The sequence below is a fragment of the Molothrus aeneus genome, chromosome 5 (genome assembly GCF_037042795.1).
Source record: "Molothrus aeneus isolate 106 chromosome 5, BPBGC_Maene_1.0, whole genome shotgun sequence".
NCBI classification, from domain to species: domain Eukaryota; kingdom Metazoa; phylum Chordata; class Aves; order Passeriformes; family Icteridae; genus Molothrus; species Molothrus aeneus.
In genome coordinates, this window is record NC_089650.1 from 16135300 (window position 1) to 16157651 (window position 22352).

At 34.8% G+C, this 22352-nt stretch overlaps 1 protein-coding gene across 3 annotated transcripts in view; it reads right to left on the bottom strand.

Moving 5' to 3' along the window:
- The window catches only part of SLC41A2 (solute carrier family 41 member 2), a 58158-nt gene that overhangs the window by 15401 nt on the left and 20405 nt on the right, over positions 1–22352 (bottom strand). For 2 of the 3 annotated variants that reach the window (XM_066550652.1, XM_066550653.1), the window contains 5 exons: positions 22055–22202; positions 21641–21720; positions 13391–13522; positions 12378–12526; positions 664–2567 (listed from right to left, as the gene is read on the bottom strand). In XM_066550652.1, the coding sequence (XP_066406749.1) occupies positions 2382–2567; positions 12378–12526; positions 13391–13522; positions 21641–21720; positions 22055–22202 (695 nt within the window). In that variant the 3' untranslated portion in view covers positions 664–2381. Of the gene's footprint in view, positions 1–663; positions 2568–12377; positions 12527–13390; positions 13523–21640; positions 21721–22054; positions 22203–22352 lie in introns of those variants that run through there. The other variant, XM_066550654.1, reaches the window with a different exon arrangement.

Consider the following 22352-nt stretch of genomic DNA (forward strand, 5'->3'; position numbering starts at 1 on the left):
CAAGGTTTTCCCTGTTGTATCAGTGTCGCACTTCTTTCCTCACCAAAGTTCTTCTTTAATCATATGTAAGAGCATTCTTTTTTTTCTCCCTCACTTCCACCCCTCCCTAAAGTATCTCTTTTTACACCTCTTCCCTAAATCCTTTCAACACAAGTTATATTTTTCTTCCCTTCCTGAGAAACACGTTTGGCTGTGCCTTTTGATTCTTTTCTCCAAATAACTTCCTTCTGTTTGCTCTTGCCTCTGATAATGAATGCTTTGTGAAAGTCTGCACCTTTTTCTGTCCCACAAAATGGGTTTTGCTCTCTCAACCATGAAATGGACTGTCCCCTTTTTCAACTAACAAATTTTTCCATTATAATTTCCCATCACTTATTGTTTTCAAGCCCAGATAATTTCAGTCTGGTAATACACTTCCCTTTTTCGAATTTTACTTAATTTTACTCATGTAACATTTCTTCCCCTCTTTGGTAATCTAAACAGTCACACTGTACCAACAGTTGCTTATTTACTGGGGAAATATTTAGGATACTAATCACTAAGGATACTGCCATACTACAACTCCCTCACGCATTGGATCAGACAAGATCACATGTATCTCAAGAAATTTTAATTTTTAAGAATCCTACAATTCATTTAAAAATTACCCTAAAGTCCAGTAACTATAATAAGTGCATGAAATGTCAGTTGAGTTGATTCAGATGGCAGTTTTAACAAATACAAAAATTTGCATCTACAGCTGTATCAAAAATAAATAACCATTGTTGGAAAAAATTGAGTTTCTTCTATTCCATTTTAAACATTTTAATAATATTTTCTGAAATGCTACATACAAGAAGCTATTTTAAATAACATTAATACAAATTAAAAAAAAGTCAGAGAACCTGAAGTTAGAAAGACTTCATCTTTCTCTCACATAATAAAAGACATAATACATATGATTCATTCAAACAACTATATTATAATAACAGTAAGAAAATGCTTAAATAAAAAGATTTAAATGAGGGAGCTAAAATTCAGGCATCTAAAGCCATGTGTAGGCACTGAATAGCTGGTTTAATTTTTAAGATTGCAAACACTTTGAACTTCCAAAGAGTTGAAGATGACCAACACATATAGAAGTCACATTAGCATTTATCCACGTAATCTACTCATCTGAGTAGGTCCATCAAATTAAAAAGCATTTGTATACATAAAGCAGATGACCAATGTTTACAAGATTAAACTATATGCTGATATATGGATTCAGTTGTCTTATTTAAATCTCAAAATTTAAAACTTTCAATCACAACAATTAAAATACAATTTGTTTATTTCATTATGCATTTTGGATGTGTGCAGTAGTCTTCTAAAATTTATGCTGTGAGGAACTCCCAGTAGATTTTAAAATAGAGCAATTAGTACCTTTTTTTCCAAAATGGCAACCAGAGTCCTCCTGATCAATGTATTATTTGAAATATTCAGGTCTACAAATAAGAGAAATCATTGAGAAGCCATACATTTTCTTATTGACCGTATTATTTGCATGGCTTGAAAGCAGAGATTTCTACTTAGAAATTGATGACATAGGTCTGGAATTTGAGAAGTTTACATAACTACCTAAGGGCCTATAAAAGAAACTTCATCTTTCATACTGCAAGTTAAGCAGGGATCAGTATATACAGTTAAATCAACACCTCTAAATACTTCATTAAAATCAGGATACTGGCCATCACAACACCATTAATATCAGTTAGTTAAACATCTTTTCAGTTGCTAAATGAACATACACTTTTCAACACAAGGAGTTTTAACCATTCACCCATTAATAGTGACCAGATCAGTGTCACATTATTATTTGCCTTTTCTATTTTTGTTCTAATAAATCCCAACAGGAAAATAATTAGGTTGCTCATTTTAGCGCAAAGAAAATGGGCTGAGTCCTGCAGACACTTTTCAAGTGTCTAATTTTATAAACACTGATGGTCATATTCTTCTACAGAAAAAAAAGCCTATGACAAAATGTGTGGACCGTAACAGTCATTATTGGTGTCAAGTCTACAATGGTCAGAGAGCTGCAGCACTGAAATTGCAAGGTAAGAACATATCATCAACTCTTTAGGCAATTTAAAACTTGATGAAGGATTCATCTGCCCTTTATTGTGTCTACTCAGATATCTTCAGCTACCTCCAACCCACCTTGGTTTCAGAAAAAAGCTCTCACGTACTGTAGTTCCATCCAAGTTTTTAAAAGCAAACCAAACTATAATCATTAAGGCTGTTTTATGTCTGTGTCAACTGGATTTACTTAGACCAAAAGGAACAAACACTTTGAGGACCCTCAAGTGGAGTGAGCAGTCTTGTCAATATTCCAGGAAAAGTCATTGCATCCATCGGAATAATTAGTCACCAACATCACCATCTCTGTCACCTATGAGCCACAGAAAATGAAAACCTATAGCTAATAAGGCAGTTCCAAGCAGATCTCCCAGTGCAGTAAGATAAGGGATAGAAAAACTATCAGGGTCTTTTCCTTTTTTCCAGAAGTGGTGCACCATCCAGTCAGCAATCCACAACAAAGTAAACACCTACACAACATCAAACAAACAAAATCTGTATTATTATCCTGTAAGTTACATCAAAAGGAAGTCAACAGCCATCATTATTGTCTCCATACTAGACCAAAGTGTTGCATACCATTGCTTTTGAAAAATACAAATAATTAATATTAATTAATTCCAGACAATTAAAGTGCCGCACTTTAAAGCCAGAGAGAAGGACGCTTAGACAATTTCTCTCAATCACAGGCATTGCTGGAAAGAACATACAGAACTACTGAAAGCATTTTTCACCCAGACTATGCTTGAGGACTTCTGGAAATGGCAGGAAAAGCCAAAAAAGTTCCACCAAACACACAACTGCACTTCTCTTACAACACATCACTCTGTACAGAGAGAAAATAAGTAGGGCTTTGAGATAATTCAGAATCAAATCATGTTGCCCCACATGAACACACTCAACCCAGGCATAATTCCTGTTTGGACAGGTTTAGTACTGAAATCAGATGTGATATAAAGAATAACAGGTCAAATTAACAACAGTTTCACCTGGGTTGTGTGAACTGCAAAAAAATGGCTTAGAATCTACTTTTATGGCTGAAAAAACACCTTCAGCCCTTCTGCAATAAGGCACACCTGCAATATATATTATGAAATTGTCTCTCCAGGCTGAATTTTTCCCAAAGTAAAAGATTTAATTCCCATCTGTGAATGTCTGAACATTTGAGAGGCTTGATCTTCATATGAAAGATATGCATAATTATTAACCCAATTTTAGAAAATAATCCTTTTAATGTTGCACAGCTGTATGATAGGGGATTCTGGTTCAGTGGAATCATGTGGCGCGGAATGGCACAAGATGAATGGAGAAAGGGCCACTAACTGAGTTTCATTTCTTCTTGTAGCCTCTAAGAAGATGCTAAAGTTGAAATAAATTCCGTATTTTAGGTATTTTTAGTTAATCAGATCTTTAAGAAGGGTAAACTTAAGACATGTACTACCATAATTAATTTTTCAAAACTCTACTATCTACATTTAAAATAATGTAGGTATCAAAAGTAGTAAAAAGTACAATATTTTATTTACTAAATAATCAATTATCAGCATCAAAAGCATGCTTATAAATGCATACACTCATTCACTGAAATATTGATCATATAGTTGAAAGACACTTCTCCACTATAAGTACAGCATAATGAATATCATACAAATAATTGTGTTGAAAAAGTTTCTCAATTAATCCTTGCTTTGCAAAACTGTATGTTAAAATACAAGCCTGAATTTATAATTTAAAAAAAAAGAAAAAAAGAGAGAAAGGAGGAGTATTTGCTTAATGAAAATGCATGGCTTATTTATATAAATGTATCTTTTGAAAAGGGAACTCTGTAGTCTAAGCTAATTATGCAAGTCCTAGGTGCGCTGACTGGAATCCAAACAAATATATTTAAAACAGATGTTTTCTTTGGAAGATGATCAGATTCCTTGAGTCAGCTCCTTCTTCTTACAGAGACAAAAAGAGGCCTGTTTATAAAAGATCCTGCACATTCCCATCTCCTGCAGGATGTGCTCAGAGGACGCTGCAGTGCCCCACATCCACAATGGTTACGCATGTTCCATTGGAAGATGGGGGCATTCATTCCAAGAAAAATATACACTGTCTTTATATAACACAACCAATTAGACATAACACACACACTCCACTTTAGATGACAGTGTTCACTTTTGACTCAAAAATCACAACATGAAAACCTTTCAGTTGGCTGTTTTCCATCCTGAAATTAGACTACAGTGTTAAGTGGGCAGTTTGGAAACTAAGCTTTTGTGAACCTTCCCAAATAATTTTTTTTGCTGTATTAATGTACAGGTGCACAACAAATAATGCAAATTATAACAAGTCTGCTTTTTGTAAGTGATAAGAAAAAATTATAGCTGATTATATTAACTGGTGCTTGTAACAGTATGTGATGGCAATCAGGACTTAGTGCTCACAGATTAAGTTATGAGACTGCAGTTCCAGCCTTCACTTATTTTGGTGAAGGAATGATGAGATCATCCATCATGCATTTGCATGGCTAGAAACTCACATACATTTAAGAATTATTTGGCTCAGTCTTTGGAAATGGTTACTTATTTGTTCACATCAGTATTTAATGCAAGACTGAATCCACGTGACTAAGACTTCAAGAAGATTTTGCTTCTCATCACTGTTAAGACAAGGCAATCAAAGTCATCAATCAAATTATTATTTTGGGGGAAAAAATAAAATAAAGGGAAAAAAAAGAAAATAAGCACCTTACTATGAGTTTGCTGAATTTTTGAAAGAGTCTTGAATTCAAAGTGATAAGTGACTCACAAAGATCTGACAGATTAAAAAAAAGTTGTAAAAGAGACATTGCAAGATGACACTTCACATTTTGTGAGATTTTTTTATTTATCAGTGACAGATACTTCTGTCAGTAAATTGATGCAGATGGCACAGCAGTAGAAACACTGTGCATTTCTGCCCTGCAGTCATGTTATGAAGAAGAAAGCCTTACTTCTCCCAATGGTAAACCAGCTGGTTTTGAGGGAAAAAAAAATAAAGGGATGAACATCACAGAAAAGCCTAATAATACAGTACAAAAATTAGATGTTTAGAATGAAATGCTGTAGAAAATTACTAGGAAAACTTGTAAATACATGCAGCACTGTTCAAGATATGAGCTGAAATTATTTAGTATAGAAATTATTTAATATAGTTTTCTGCAAAAAGGAGATGAGTAGTAGTAGAATTATGAAAAAAAGCTCTAGGAATTCTTCCACTCTGAAGGATGAAATAACTGCAGGCTTTAAGAAAGGGAAGAAATAATCAAATATCTATCTATATAAAAAGATCTGGCTAAGAAATGAAAAGACACTCAATAGTCACTGATCAAGAAAAAAGGCCCCAGAGACAGGATTGCAAAAATACTAGTAAAATTCCAGATGTTTTAAAAGGAAAATCTTGCTATATTATTGTTATTACAGGGGAAAAAATCACAATCAAAAGAGAGGAAAATGAAACTAAAGGCATGATCAGACTTAGACTGCGTTTCTAAAAATCACCCTTTGGTCTCACTGTCAAAAAAAGTCCTCAGAAGCAGCAGAATACAGTAATTAGAGTAGGAGGGAGGGGAAAATCTTGAAAAATTCTAATGATGAAGAATCTAAAAATAAGGAATATAAGTACTCACATTATTTGGTACAACAAAGGACGGAAATTGAGAGTAATTCTTGATACTGAACTTTCTGACTCAAATTATGAATTTCAGATTGGAAGTAAAACTGAACATGAATACTTAAATATAAGTGAGCTTAAATATTTTGAAAGTTCAAATCTTATGACTGCAAGACTAGAAATGGGAACATAACACACTACAAAGCAGTTTTTTTTTCCTTTGTTATTGTGTACTAAATTTACTTTCATTCTTTCAAGGTCTTTAGATACAAATAACAAGGAAAGTTAGGTGAAGAAAAGTTATTTTTGATCTTTTGCATGTAGTACATCTGTATTTTCTCATGGAAATAATTTCTTATGATTCCTAAAATGGGAAAAGACTGAAATTCTATTATTTAAAATAAAAATACATAACTCCTTCCAAACGTTCCTAATACTGTCTAGGCTTCCTATAGCCTAATTAATAAGTTGCAGGATGCTACAATATTTTTATTGTTTCTTTCATCTGGAATGTCAATATGTCATGTGGACATGTCAAATTGGATGCATGTGGATGCATGTCAAATTCACAGTGATAAAAGTGTAATATTCAAATGAAGAATATTTGTAAAACAGCATAGAATTGTTCACTTTTATTATTTGCTGTGATAAGTTAATTGCAACACCAAGCTGGAAAATTAAACTGTTAAACTGCCTGTTGCTATTACTGATGATTCCACCTTAAATTTTTTCCATCTGAAGATGCATTACAAAATAGTTGCATTCTATTGCTTTAGACAGGAAACACAGATGTAAATAAACTGAGATAATCTTTTTCAAATGCGTTTTAAGTCTCCTTTACTTTAAAAATTATACTGAATCAAAATTTACCCATAACTTCACTATGAAAATATCTGGCAATTACTGGATAAGAACTCTTACAAATCTATGAAATTCAAATGTAAGTTTATTTATTTGTTTTTTTAATTATGACTAAAAAATCCCATTTAAGAATCTCTAAAGACTACTGTGTTCTGACTGTCGTTCTCACCAGAGTTATGATTTAGGTCTTCCAGTGGCTTTGACCCTTCATGAAGTTAATTTTCAAATTATGCATGACATGTCTCCAATTTTAAATGGCTTTTGATGAAGTAGTAACTGTAAAGTGCTTGTAGTAGATCTACACCGAACCCTCTGAGTTTCCATTTCTATAGCCAGAAATCTATAGTCAGTGAACTCTCAGACTAGGGACTACTCACATTTTGCAGAAGACATTTTCTGCACGATTTTCTCTGGTAGAGTATCTGGCATGTGTCATGTCCAGAGGGGACAAGTCACTGTTTCCTCTAAACATGCAGAGATTTCCTTTATTGCCGGGCTGCAAAGAAACCACTGAACAGCAAATCTTTTCTTGTTGCTGTTGTTTGTGCTGTAGGTAAGTGGCATCAGCTCTTCTAAGGTATCCAAGTACCCAGACAGCACAGCATACACTGATGTCAGCCTAAGACCTCTTTGAAGTAAAAAAAAAGAATACCTCTTTAACTGAAGTTGTTTCTGAGTCAATTTCATTATATTGACCTAATTTTGTGGGAAGGAGCCCTTTTTTTTTTGGATTTCAGTTTGAATCAAGTTTTTCATATTGTAATCTTGATTTCTTTGTAGCTTTGCCAGACACCCTGGTTTCACCAAAATACTCCTAATTTCAGCCTATTTCTCAGCTATCTGCTAGGATGTGTAACCCAGACCAGTAAGTGCTCTGGTATGCTCATACACAAGCACTTTGAGCCCAGCCTTCTGGAGGCAAAAATGACAAATCCCTGCTATGACTTGGTAGGATCTGGGCTTCTACCCCAGACAGCAACATGTCTGGAAAGGAAGGAGCTGTTGGTACCCATGGTCAGACCCCAATGAGTCTAGCAAGTCTGCTTGTCATGCTGCAAGGAGAAAGCACTGAACATACAGAACTGTCCAGATCTGGGCTTGGCTTTCTGTATTTCCTTGAAATATAGTCTCTTTAGCAGTTATACACTTCATCTTTTGGAAGTAACCTTTCCTGTTAGAAAAAGCAATATTTGAAATGCATCAATATTTTGTCTATAAACACAACTTTCCTTTTTTCTCTGTAACGTACAGTATATCCCACAAGCTATGTTTCCACATTAAAGAGGCCCATACCATCATTAGAATCCCCACATTGGTGAGAAATCCTAGACATTTTTGATGTAAGCAGGAAATTGTTATGAGCACTGCTGAATTCTTGGTTTTCTATTGCCCCAAACAGCCCTGAAGCACTGCAAAAGTGACTTCACAGCTGTGCACATCTGACCTTCACTGGGTAAGAAGAATTTTGGAATTACATATTTGCTTGGTAATAGCTCTGGCAATCTCCTATTGTTTGTTTATTCCCCAAGACTTTAACATAACTGTGTGTTCAGATTTGGTCAGTAGGTGTGAAAATTCCTGACATAGCATTTTACTGGCTCCATGAGAACACACAGAATAGAGGCTGCCTTTGAGTGCCCCGAGCCGTGCACCAAGACTGACAGCTTAGCAATTCCAGTGCTGCTCTCCTTCTGCTGCAGCCTGACAAGACAGGGGATGAAACTCTGCTTGATGCACGGCCTCATACAGAAAAAAAATACTTGTGCCTTTGTGAGAAATAAGAGGAGGACTGTTTCCCAGTTAATAGAACCTTCATTGGTCAAACGCCATATTATAACTGTATGCAGTGTGCTGGTGCATGTTTGTGGCTTGCTCTTGTAAGATTTTTCAAGGAAAGAACTTTCTTCTTAAACACTCACCAAATCCAAAGGCGCTTTAAAATATTATACTAGCTTTGATTAGGCACATTGGCTTGTCCTGATACTGTACAGTGCATTGTGTGAAGCACCCTGCATACTTACAGGGTGTACAATCCCCACAGTGCTTTTCATTGCATTTTCCCCTGGTGCTGCCATTCATAAACACAGAAAAGTCTCTTCACTACAGAGCTAAACCTTTTAGACTTCAGCCTCAAAGTTTTACCTGAATGCAGATTAATATAAATAACTGTGCAGTTTTTTCCCCTTTATAGAAAAATAATTGTGAAATCCCAGCCCCTCTCAAGATAAAGTGAGTACAGCCTTGGATGTCAAGACAATCAATTTATAAATTTAATTGAAGAACATTTCAAGAATGTATATTTATTTAAAGAATAGAAACAGCTGTATTATTAACGATAGGAAAATGAAAATGAAATTAAATAAAATGTTTTCTGGTTTTTCTTAAGCCTGGAAACACAGAACAGTTTCATTCACAGAGAATCAAAAAGAATGCAAATCATAGCTCTGACTACTCATATTACTTAAAATATCTTAATGTAATGATTTTTAGAAAAAAAACTACTTATTCAGGGAAACTGCACTTCGTTTTATTACACAGCATATTTTCAACCAATAAAAAGTGAATTATATTATTGATAATACATCATGGCATGTTAATTATTTAGTTCCCATAAATAGCTTATTTAAATGAAATGCTGTGGAGAAAATATTTAAGAATACCTCAGAACAGGTAGGGAGATGAGATGAAAGAAGCTGGTAGGCCTGGGTGGTGAAAAAACAATCGAACAATGGAAGTGTCAGATTTGGATGAAAATTAAACTATCTGACTGGAACTTCAGTGATACCGCGTAGAGCTTTCAATGCCAATAAATTCCATTTTTATCACTTTGGGATGGATAGTGTAGTTTACAGGCAATTTGAAAGTCTTGTTGAAATGTAAAATAGAATACATATATATGTTACAGTTTTACTATAGAGATAATGTGGGATAGCATAAACTGATAGAGACAGAGAGAAATATAAAAGGAATAATCAATATCTTTGCATTAACATTTTCTTGATTTTTTTCCCATTTACTCCAACATTCCATTTAGAGTTCTACATTTGCCATTTCTCTAACCCTTTCCTCTCCATTTTAAATAAACAGAGCTGGACTGTTAGAAATAATAAACAGAATAAAAGTCAATTAACAATCTATTGCAGTCCACTGTGAAATATGTCATTAAATAATTTAACACCTTACAATAGTCACTTGAATTTTAAAGACAGAAAATTAATTTAATTGCTGTTGTTATTTTTAATTTAGCATTATTTTTAACATAGTGAGGAAAAACCTACATAGGTGGTATATTGCCATAATCATTTTCAGCAACCCTGTCTGGCCCCCAGCTCAATACAAGTAAGGAATGGCAAAGGTCAAAGCAGTGATATCAATACTGTATTCTGCTAAATTATCATCTACCACCTCAAACACAAAATATCCAGCTTGCAAGCAGGATTTTAATTTTTGACATCAATTTTGATGTGTCTTCCAAGCAAAGTGAAAATAAATCAAAGTCCAATATATTATAAAAAAGGCCCGGAATGCAGATCTCTCACTGCTCAAAAGACTGTTAATGCATTTAGTTTGTTGTTAATTGAAATAATAACACTTAGCTGTGAGGCTTTTCAGTTTTACAGTGGAACTGGTAAAGCTCTCACTGAGAGGGCAAAAATATAAAAGAATTCCGGAAAAATAAGATCAGTAGCTGTTAGGTTATGCCAAAATAAATGGCAGATTGAAAACTGTTTTGTGCTGTTTGCAGGTGCATAGATGTTGTCACTGAAAAAGGGAAGAGGAATGAGTACAAATATTTAAGTGCTTTCCTTGAGACAGGAGAAACTTAAAAGCATGAAAATGCAGTATGGAAGTACTTCAGACCAACAGGTAAGTAACACGTGATGAAGATTTAAGGGTTAAAGCAAGCATCATCTCTCAGAAAACTAAATCTGCTCTAATTAGAGGTATGCAACACTACAATAATCACTACTAGAGAAATGCCAGAATAATCCAAATGGGGAAAGGAATCTATTAAATATTTCTGGGTCTTTAAAACCAAAGGGTTTCAAATTGTAAATATGTCAAGACCTATGAGAAGTTATAGTTTGCAATACTGGTACTCAGATTCCAAGTAAATACATCTCAAATTACCTTTTATGACTAAAGACAGAAGATAGAGAGGAAAAAATAATCCTTAAAAGGGAGCAGGGAAAAAGAAGAAAAAAGCTCTATGTCTGCTTTATTGGTGAAAAATCAAGAAAATCAGGTGTGGTCTGATGTACTGCAACAGAGATCCATGACTAAAATCTGAATACTCCAATCAGATCCTGAATTAATGAAAATTCAACTTTACACCTGTATACATGCTGCTGCTGGGTTTAAATTACTATGTCTTTTGAGAGTTCTGCCATAATGCCTCAGGTTTTCAGGTGAAAACCTGAGATTTCTGCATTTGTCAAGTCTTCCTGCTGAAGAAATTGTCCCTAAACATGCTGTGATTGCAGTTCTGTGAGCAGGTGAACTGGATTTATGAACTCAGGTTGATTCCCAGAGGAAATCTTGGAAGTTTAATACTGACAGGAATCACTCTGCAATCTCCCATTACCAGGGGCTATTGCCCCAACCCAGACAGAACAGATAGAGTAAAGGAATAGCATCATTTCCTCAGGAAAACACATGATAAAGCAAGTGATAAGGCTGGAAACTAGGAATACTTTCTAAGAAGGAAATGAAAACTAATTTATGTCTTTTAGTATGACACTCTCACTTGCAAAGGTTGAAACATTACCAGTCATGCTCTACCAGAAAGGTATAAAATTCCCATATAAAATTGTAACAGGTTTTGAAACCTGTCCTTATTGAGATAGCAGTGTGAAAAAAATGGGACAATTCAGAACATTAAAAATTCTAATTTCATTAAGTATTGACCTGTTGATAATGCCGTTGTTTGTATTCTAAAATTTAATTGGTCACATTTTTTTAAGCAGCATATATATTTAAATTATGGCTATTGCAATTACACTTCTACTGTGTAACAGAAACAAGTCAGTTTTTGGTTTTAAGGTGTAATGAAACATTATAGTTAATTCAGGCAAGTTATACCTAAAAATTAGGTGTGACTTTAATAAAATATTTAATTTTGTATTAGTGGTTTCTCAAAATGAAATCATTTCACTTTAAGACATTGCTATTTCAAAAGGCATCTTTCAAAAACTGCCCTTGCTGGGTATGAACAGACCATTAGGTAAAACAGCCAAATAAGGTAACGAAGTTTGACAATTAATGCAATTACAATTTCTTGTACAGTGTTTGCTGTCATATTAATTTAAACTAATAAATATTAAGAACACACCAAGGAAGCTGTAATATTTTCATCTACTGGACTATGTTAACTAAAATAGTAACGTGAACCACTTTAGGAGATTTTTTTAACAGTTTTCCTTGACTTTCATTATTCATAAATGCTACCTTTCCTTCTTTCCATTTCCTTTACCTTCTTTCCATTTCCCCTCTAGTTGATTAAAATGATGGGGGTTTAGATGCAATGGTTCCAAAAGCAGGTGAAAAATACATGACAAGGAGATAATGCAGTCAAGTGTGTTCTGCAAAGCACTCACAACAACAGTACACCTGTGTAAGCTGTATATTTGTGCAGATAATCAGCTAATCCAGAGCTGTGCTGAAAGTCTCTATTAAACCACACCTTCCTGTACCCTTCATGAGATTTCAGATACCAGAAAAAAATTTATTTTCTTCAAGAACTTGATTTTATACAAGCATTTGCCAGTTGTACTTATTCTTACCTGTAGCAGGGCTGCAAACAAATAGACTGCTATAAAGATGGGGGTTAAGGAAGTATGTCCGCTTTTCATTAAGTGGATAGTGTACAAGAAAATCAAGTGTCCAGGAATCACCAAGAGAAGTAGAACTTGGGCTGATTTGTTATTTACTCCTACATTAAAAAAAAAAGAAAAGAAAAATACAACATTTGGTTAAGCTCTTCAATTCCTATATTAGATTTTTATTCATTTCAGTATCAAAACTCCCATTTTTGGAATTCCACAGCATTGGCTACTGTGAAACAAGAGGCATTATTTTCTACTAAAAGACTCCTTGAGGAATTTCACTGTCATCCAGAAAAGGTAAGCAGAGCCCCTCTGGAAAAGGGTGCAAACTGCCTTCATTCTGTGCTCCTGTAATACCATCTACATTTTTGGACTTCCTTAAGTCTTACTAGTAAAGAGGATCTTTTGGACTCCATATTCAAGACATCCTCAAAAATACTTTATATTTCTAAAAAGTAATCCCACATTTACCATTTTCACATCTGTTTCAATTCATTTAATAAATATGGAAGTGTAATACATGGTGGTGACACATCACATTGCACAACAGTTACTACATCATTAGGAAAGTGGGAAATACAGGGGAGGAATAACCTGTGAAGAAATAACCTAGAGAGAAAATGGCAAACTGGAAATGAAAAGCAGGGATTTGGCTTAGTAATTATGTCTGATACAAGTTTGGCCCTAACAGGAAATTGGTTTGAAGTTCTGAAGGCAGACAGAAGTTGGGAGCAGGTAGAGAAGCTAAGGAAAGTTGAAGGCTGAAACCTTTCTGAGTGCTAATCCAACCCTCAGGGAATTTTTTGTGATTCTCACAGGCAAAAACAGCTGCAGGTAAATGAAACTGCCAAGCCTCACTCAGCCTTTGAAATGCACACAGCAAGTTCAGTTCATTGCCATTTCTCACTAGTGATACAGTTTGGCACACAGGGATAAAGAGATGTGAGACAGGATTTTTTAATCAGACATACCTGTACCACAGTATGTTCTACATGGGTAATAGCAACCCTTGGCCTCCTCTGGCAGCTCTCCAGGAATGCTGTGTAAATGGAGGTAGGTAGAAATTCTGCTAGCTTGAATAGCTACTAGATTGCCACCAATACCTGAAATGCAAAGGGAAACCAATGAAAAATGTTCAACTATTTTTTTCCTCTAGCGGGCAATATTTTTGCACATTTACCAACTTCCTCTATGTTTATCACAGTACCTTGCAAACAAAAGCCAAAATGAAAAATATCTTTAGAATGTATATTAGTTGTAGACAGGCTGCAAGTCATTAAAGTCAGTCCAAAAAATGTGGGCAACAGTTTAATGTATCACTGGGTATTTGGCGATCAGTTTTGAAACATGGCAAGTGCAAAAAGTCCAAAAGGTTCAATCCTACGCTTTCTCATAGGTGAAACTCTTTTTTATCACTGCCTCTTCTTTGGAAACCCCTCTTGGATCACCAGATTCTGACATAGTTGTGCCACTGCTGGATTACCTCCCAGAAGAGTATTTCTGGCCAGGGTAAGTAATGAAAGCTCACTACCACAAACATAAATGCAGATTTCACACACACAACCACAGGGCCAGAGAAGGCTTCAAGAGTTAATATATTTATTCCCCTCTGAGACAAAGCATGAGTAACTATAGCCTTCTGCCACTTATAACTCAGGCTGAAAGAGCAAGATGAGTGTCTGAACAGCTGATTGTTAAAAGAATGGTAGTGGTAGAGATTCTAGTTTCTTTCTGAAAAGGGGCAACAAGTACAAGTTGTACTGGCAGAGTATTCACCTCAATATAAACTACAGCTGAGTTGAACAATCTATTTTAGCTAAATGAAAATGAAATATTTGTATGTTTAGCAAAATTATTTTAAATTATATCACTAATATTAGTGATATAATTTGAACTCACAGAAGATAGTCAGGTATAGTGAAGTGTAAATGCTTCTAGAATCCATACATCCTACTCAGTCTCAGCCAGCCTGTATGGTGGTCATGTATGGTGGTCACAGCAGCAGTGAAACTGTATTTTAGTTCTGCCCATTCACTATCAATTCCTAAAAAACTGTTTTTGAACTTTTGGGCCAATTTCAACCACATCTGACACAAGGACAGACATGGTAACTACTTCCAGGCATATTTAAACAATCTACCAAAAGCAAAACAGCGACTAGACAAATAAAAGAAAAGATCCAAAGCCATGTCCTCAGTGAGACAAAGACAGTAATATGAGTTATATATAGTTCATGGCATAAGCGTAAGCAGGCCAGCTGGCAAGTTAGCACTCAGCTTGGAGAGAGGCATGATACCTCTTGCTCAGCCAGCAGCTCATTGAGCCAGAAGACAAATGGCAATGCTGTGGAAAGCAGAGAGAAAATGGAGATGATCTTGAGAGCAGTAGGTATAGCAGGAACATGAGACAATAGGGAGTACCACAGGTTGAAAAGACTGTCTAAAAACCGTAGGATACAAATGAGAATAGAGTCAGGTCTCACTATTCTGCTGGTCACCCAATGACTCGTATAAGGCTGAATGAATCACTTCATATGTACAGAGATATTCAGTTTGTTTGGTAACAGCAGCTACTGTGCATGTGCAATAACCATCTCAGCTACACCAGATTAATCAGATCCCTGCAAGAAACAGAAAACAGATAAAACTGCGTAGGTCGGCAAGGTGTTGATATGCAAAACTGATAACTTCTCAGCATCTTCTGAATGCATAAAATGGTCACATGCTCAGTAGCTGCTCATATTATTAAAAGCTCTGTGGATGTATATGAGGACTGTTTACATGAACATTTGATTAATCCAGAAATTTTTCTCCTGGAAAACACTACTGCAGCCATCGTAGCAAATACTAAATTTGTGAAGACTTACTTCTTTCGTTTCCTTTCATTTTTCCTTCATTTTTGCAAGAACTACAACATAGGGGGAAACGATTTATTTTAAGAGCAAAATCCAGCAATTATTACTTCATTCCTCTCAGAAGAGCAAATGTGTTTTACTTCAATACAAGAGTGCTGCTTTGTCAATAAGCAAAGACATGTCTGCTAAAGTGCAAAGGATGTCACACTGACTTCAAACTTTAAAGGAAATTTAAAACCTTATCATTTTATCAAGGCAGTTAAGGGCTAAGCAAGAATATTTCTTGTAAAAAATTGTTATTAGAGGTCTTTTGTCTAACAAGCACAGGAAACCATATTGAAAGTAGAGCCAAAACCATACCATGTATTTCCAAACAGGCCTATGGGCACAATTCTATTAATCATCATCTGGTAAAAAGAAATTTTTCTAACAACAGAACTAATCATGCTATTCAGAAAACCACATTAAAGCACTTTACATCAATGACTCTTAATCCTTCAAAGCAAATCTGTGTCTCATAACTCAGTGCAGGTAAAAAACCGAGAAGTCAAGGGAAGCTGGATCTTGCTGATCTCAGTCTGAGATGATCCCTTCCTCTGGGTAATGCACTGGGCTGGTTTTTCCCTCTGATTTTACACTGAACTTTTTGAGAAATAGAGTAAGGTTTTTCAGGGAATACTGGAAGGAGTAGTTGATAAACCAGAGGGTTGTGCTGCCATTCAGAGGGAATTAGATAGGATGGAGAGCTGGGTCAAGAGAAACCTCCTGAAATTCAACAAAAGGAAGTGCAAAGTCCTCCATCTGAGTAGGAATAACCCCATTATTAACCAGTAAAAAATTGTGATTTAAGTACTCGTTTAGTACAAGGGGACAACTGTACAACAGGCAACATAAAATGGTCAGAGCAGTATTCAACTACCTATATATATGAACCCTGTCAGTTCCCATTTCATTCTTCTTTTTTGTTCATTCCTTAGATACATATAATTGAAGAATTATTCCTGTAGGAAACTGCCTCAAATTAAAGTATTGAGAGCACCAGATAAAGTGAACATACTCAGCTTTAATGACCACTGCTATGACAGTTCATGAAAATATAAATAGTTGCATGACGAGGCACAAAAAAATTGTGTAAGAACAGGCAAAGCAAACCTGAGATTAAAGACTTTTAGAAATCCAGTTTTATGGACAGGGATTAATCAGCCACAGAATAATGTGTTGTTCCCAAGCAGATATTATACAGGTTGTGCAATGGGCCTAAAATCAATTAATATTTACATAAGGGGAGAATTATGCCAACATAATTCCCAAATTGATCTTTCTTGTAAATCTATCTAAGAGAGGGAAGGCTAGAAGATTCTCACTTTTGCACACTCCTGAGCACAATCCACAGTTCAAAATAGTCAGTTTTGCCAAACAGGCTTTTTTGAAGTTCAACATTTGCATCACAAAAATGAAATTAAAAGGATGAAAAAGAATCTCAGTTGCAATGGTGACTGAAAACTAAATTTTGCAATAATCATCTTATCTTTCAGAAAATGCAAGATGAATTTTTGACCCGACCTTTCTACCATTGACTTTTAAAAATCCTGTTTTATGCAAGTGAAATACTTAGATTAGAAACCTAACTAGCTACCTCTTTATATGGGCTTTTTTTCATTTATCTTCCATTTTATTTTGAAGCATGTCTTTTCGTACTTTCAAATGTTTGGGGGAAAGCAGATGGAAAATATTAGCTTTACCTAGATGGACATTTTTTTAGGAGAAAGCTTTATTATATATGCAACTATTACATTCCAAGTTTGATTTGACTCATAAATAATTTCTTTCATATGACTAATAAAAAATGTCAAGAAATGAAAATGCTCTGGATATAATTGTGTTGTGAAAACAACACAGTGATTACTGAAATCTTCTAAAAAATTTACAATTACAAGTAAGACTTAAAAGAAAGATCACACACTGAAAGTATATGCAGATTTACATGCACAAGTTAGCAACTAAAAGGTAGTAAATCTATCACCCAATAATGCATCAGAAGAAAATAATAAAAATCAAAACCCTCCTCCTTATTCATGCCAAAATAAAGACTGAATTATACAGTTCTCATACAGTAGAGGTGCCTTCTGAGACTAAAACATTCTTTCCAACTCAGGATGCAGAAAAATTAATTTGCTACCCAGCCAAATTGCTCTACTCCCATCCAGGTACACTAATGTTTTCCCTTGTGATTTACAGAGGCAATTTCAGATGCACAACTCTCTGAGACAATGGTTATATTCTAATCAAAACATCACTCAGTTGTGGGAAAAATCGAAGTACAATTATACTAAAAGAAATATAAATAAATAGCTATTAAAAGCTGGGGGTTTTTTGAGGAGGAAGAATGTTTTCTTGGGTTTTTTTTTCCATATTCTCCAAAACAATTTACAGTAAAAGCTCTCTGAAAAACCTGAAAGTCTGTCATTCAATTTACCTTACTAACAGATAAAAAAGGGATGTTTGGGGGAATGTATTGTATAAGCTTAATTTTCATCTCCCAGACAACTGGCATTCACTAAGTCTTGTATTAAATTTTCCCATATGTGTTTCTCATATTCCTCAATAGCTATGTATTCCCTCCAGATAGCAAATAATTTTAAATTATGAACAGCCAAAGAGTAAAAATATTAGAACAGGTTTGTGTTACCTTTAAAGAGTACTGTTTCAAACCACTTGCAAAGGAAAGTTTTTTGATACAAAGCATTTCCAAATTTCAGGTGTTTTAAGAATTAATTTGCAGAACTGTCATTCTTTAAGGTGCATAAAAATGGGGTAAAGTCTACTGACATGTTGGTTATTACCCAGTAACTTCTGAAATGCAAATACTTAGAAGATATCTCACAATATTTTGTATAAATACACAAAAATGGAGAGGAAAGTGGCTTTATCTGGTAACTGCACCTTAGCTCATTTCTGTTGCATATTCAGAAGCATGTAATATTATCTTTTTTTTCTGCACAAAAGGAACTCAGTTACTTGCAAATTGCAAATCCTGAGCCAAATTCAACATGCTGTGATGCCATAAGAGGATTTGCAAATTTTAATTCATGAAAAAACACAACTCAAAATCAACTCTAGAATGAAACATAGCCACACTTAGTTATTTCTTAGGGCTTAGTTATTTCATTCAGAACTTCAGTACATAAAAGAGACATTTAAATCTCAAATAGTCTGCAAGTTGCCTGAAACAACAAAATCATTTGTTTATTTTCAAAAAGCAGAGATGCAATTTAACCCATCCAACCATAGAATTAAACACGTGTTTAACAGTGAGAAAATAGAAAAAACAGTTGTGAAATATGTCTGGCCACTGGCTGTAAAGCTGACTATAAATGCCTTTCTGCTTAAAAACTATTTTAATATTTTGGGCAAATATTTGTAGTTATTGTTAATAGGGCTGGGAAACTTTGAGGTTGCTCAAGTTCCAGACCAGAGTATCTTTAGAATATTGAATAAATTCAATATTCTAAAATACTTATGGCTCCACAGTGTAAGACATGATTAAAGTCGCTTGTCTCACATCTAAGAATAAGCAAACTATTTAGGCAGGACTTGAATGAAACCTACTTAATGATGCACAGGAAACCTAACTAACACCTGAGTGTTTTGCAGTCAATATTGTTCAGGTGTTCAAGATACATCAAATGGCCCTGAAAAAACAGTGACAGCTTGAAATTCTGGACAAATTTACAATGTCCTCAAACTTTGGCTGGACAAATTCCCAATAGAAAAGAATATTTCTTTCAGGCTTCCCTGATGTTTTTTCCCCCAGGTTTTCTGTGCCATAGGAGCAACAAACTTTAAGGTAAAATAAAATAGAAGGGGGAAACCCTCAATTTCTTTCGCTACTTAGGCTTACAATGAGAATTCCAAGGTCAAGAAAGGTAGAGAAAACTTTTTGCAACACTAATATTTTAAAAGCCATCTGTTAAGTGACCTAACACACCTTTCATGTCAGTAAATGAGTGTCAACAGATGTGCTTTTTTAACTGAAGAACTGCCTTACCCCCAGTTTACTACACTGTACTGACCAGCAATATCAAAAGGTGTCAGTAGAATTATGAAACCCAGGAGAGGCTAATCTAACAGCAACCCAAAAAATTACCTACCTATAGTTTCCTTTTCCAGGAGGTGTACCATAAACCCCTGCATCCTCTACATAGAATATATCTTCTCTGTATTTTCCAATAGAAATGCCTCTACTTTTAGAATTCTGAGTCAAGCATGCCTCTTGCTATGCCAGCCTCCTGGACAGACTCTTTCCTTCCCTGTCTGCCCAAGCAGTCTCAGCTTCCCCTCTCTTACACCTGCCTAACTCTTCAAAGATGTTTTGACCTGTCAGCTAAACCTCCAGGGCTCTAGGTTTTGGCTAGTTCTTTTCCCATAAAGACAGTTCAAAAGCATGTATATATACTGGTTATATACATATATATATACTATTAACACTGGTTTGGGTACACCTGCCTAAAAAGAAAAAAGAACAATCCTCTTCTCTTAGGAAGCAAATCCAGGGGGTTAACCAAAAAAGGACTACTATAAGAAAAGTTACAGGTGTAAAGCAGAAAAAAATCTGGAGATCAACACATCTCCCTTGCCTTTTAGGTATCTGGAAATTAAAATGGAAACACGCAAAAGTTAGATGCAAGTATTTCCGATTTTGAATTAATAGAAAGGCAAGGAACAGATAAGGAAACCTAATGGCTGCAGCGTAAAATTTCATTTACAGTTAGCAAGGAACTCAAGTTGCAACATGGAAATGCTTCACATTAAAAGTGAGAAGAAAGGAAATAGAGGGCCTTAGTGAGAAAGAAGATCAAACAACATGCTCTGCTGATGACTTAAATAGTCCATTTCTTTTGTCTATTGCCTCCATAAAAATGGTGATACCTGATCACAAGTAAATAAATACTAGAGCCTGGGAGTTATGTTAGATTTACTGCATCTAGAGAGCTAAATGAACAATCCATGAAGAAATAGTGATCATTTTTGCAAACTGATTATTTTGGAGGTTAAAGAATACCTGAGGGCTGTAGTGGAGAAAACAGAAAATATATCTTTAAAGTGGGTCAAAAAGGATGATGCAGAGAATCTGTATATCAGTGAAATTTATATTCCTGCATAAGAATTAGAGCGAATTATTAAAAAGACAATTTATAAGCATCCAGAAGACACGAAAGCTGTAAAACAAGGGCTAACATGAATTTGCCAATAACATGCTTCTGCCAAAGCCTCTAACTGAACAGCTTGTTTAATGTTTGTAGCAATGAATCTACTAACTCTCAACCACAGTAAAGCTTATAAAATGTTTAGGTACTGTCCAGTGTTACATTTCCATTAACAACGTCTGGAAAATTAATTATATCAAGGCAATGTGGTTCAAAACTAAAATACAGCGACCATATTAACATCTTATTATCAAGGTGGAAAATAAGTGGTCATAATTAATTTCATTTATAGCTTAGGAAACAGAATAGAACATATTCATTCATATGAAACTTGCAAGGGCAAAGTTAAGTGGGTAACTAGAGAAATGGTTTTAATAACAATACATAAAAGTCCAAATTAGTGTAAGAAATGAAATGGAAAAATACAAAAAGGAGAAAGAACAGCTAGACAGCAATACAGTGGGAACAGAGCTGGTGATTATAGTTGTTGCAAACCAAATAGGTATCAACCCTGTGGTACTGTACTAAGAAAGAAATTTTCAAACTGCACCAGCCTAACAAGATATCAACTATTTCTTCTGAAATTTGGCTTGTTCTTATCCTTAGGAGGTAGAACACTTCACAATGAAATTTCCACAATTTCATTCTTTACACATCTGAAAAGTGCATACCAATCACCAGAAACAGCACACATTTACCTTGAGAAATGTATTTACTTGCCTGTAACTATGCTTCTTAGTTCTTACATCTATATACATTACAGGTGTATAGTAAATTAATGTTTGAAAATTTGCCTTGGATGTTCAGAAAAAAACCCCTTTGAAATAAAAAAATATCTACATTTTCCCAGACATAACTGCTTCAATATAATATTTGATAATTTAATATTTGAATATACTCTTTCAATATTTACAGTTTCAGTTTCTTAATGCATACTTGAGGTTTCTACTTCTCACATTCTCTATTATGCTTCATTGGTTGTAGTGAAAACAGGAAGCACTTCAGGTGTTCAAATAAACAGCTGTTGACATCAAAATCAAAACTTGAAATTAATATTCCAGATATTAATTAGCACAAGAGAAATTTACTGTAATAGACAATTTTCAAAACAAGGTATATCAATTGATACATAGTAGCAATTAATCCTGTCAGAGTCTTACCATTAATTACTGGGGTATAAACAACAATTCCAACCAAGTTAGGATCAGATACTGTTGTGTCCAGAATAAGGCCACCAATACTGAAAAGAAAGTACAGTATTTAAAATAAGGCAAGCAAGATCATTAAATATAAGATCATTACCTCATTCTGAGCTACAGACTAACATCACAATAGCTATTCACTTATTAAAACTGGCTCTTGTATAACAAATACCACAGAGTATTAGCCAATTCCTCTACTTTTAAAATTGGTAACTTTCATTGGATTAAATAATCTCCTAGATCAGTGCAAAAATTCCAAAGTCTAAATTCTAGAGGGTCTTAATTGTGTCTCCCAAGCACAATCAAGTAAGATACACAGAGATACAGGAGGACTATCAAGATGCTTCCATGCAGCAAGACAAAGAGACCTACCTGCTTATAATCATGGCAGTTATAACAGGCTCCCATCCTGAGTGGAGGACAGTTCTGGTAGCTGGGTGTTTGGCAGCTATAACAATCCCCATTGGAGTCAGAGCCAAAAAAAAGGCACCAACCAAAGGAGATACATAGTAATATGTCTCTAAAATAATAATAAAGAAAAAAAAAACTTCTTTTACTCTCCAAATATTCCTACATGTTTTTCTTAATTTAGAAATTATTTATATCTAAAATAAATTATGATCTATGCCATACAATTGAGAAATTTTAATAGTCTTCATTACCATTACAC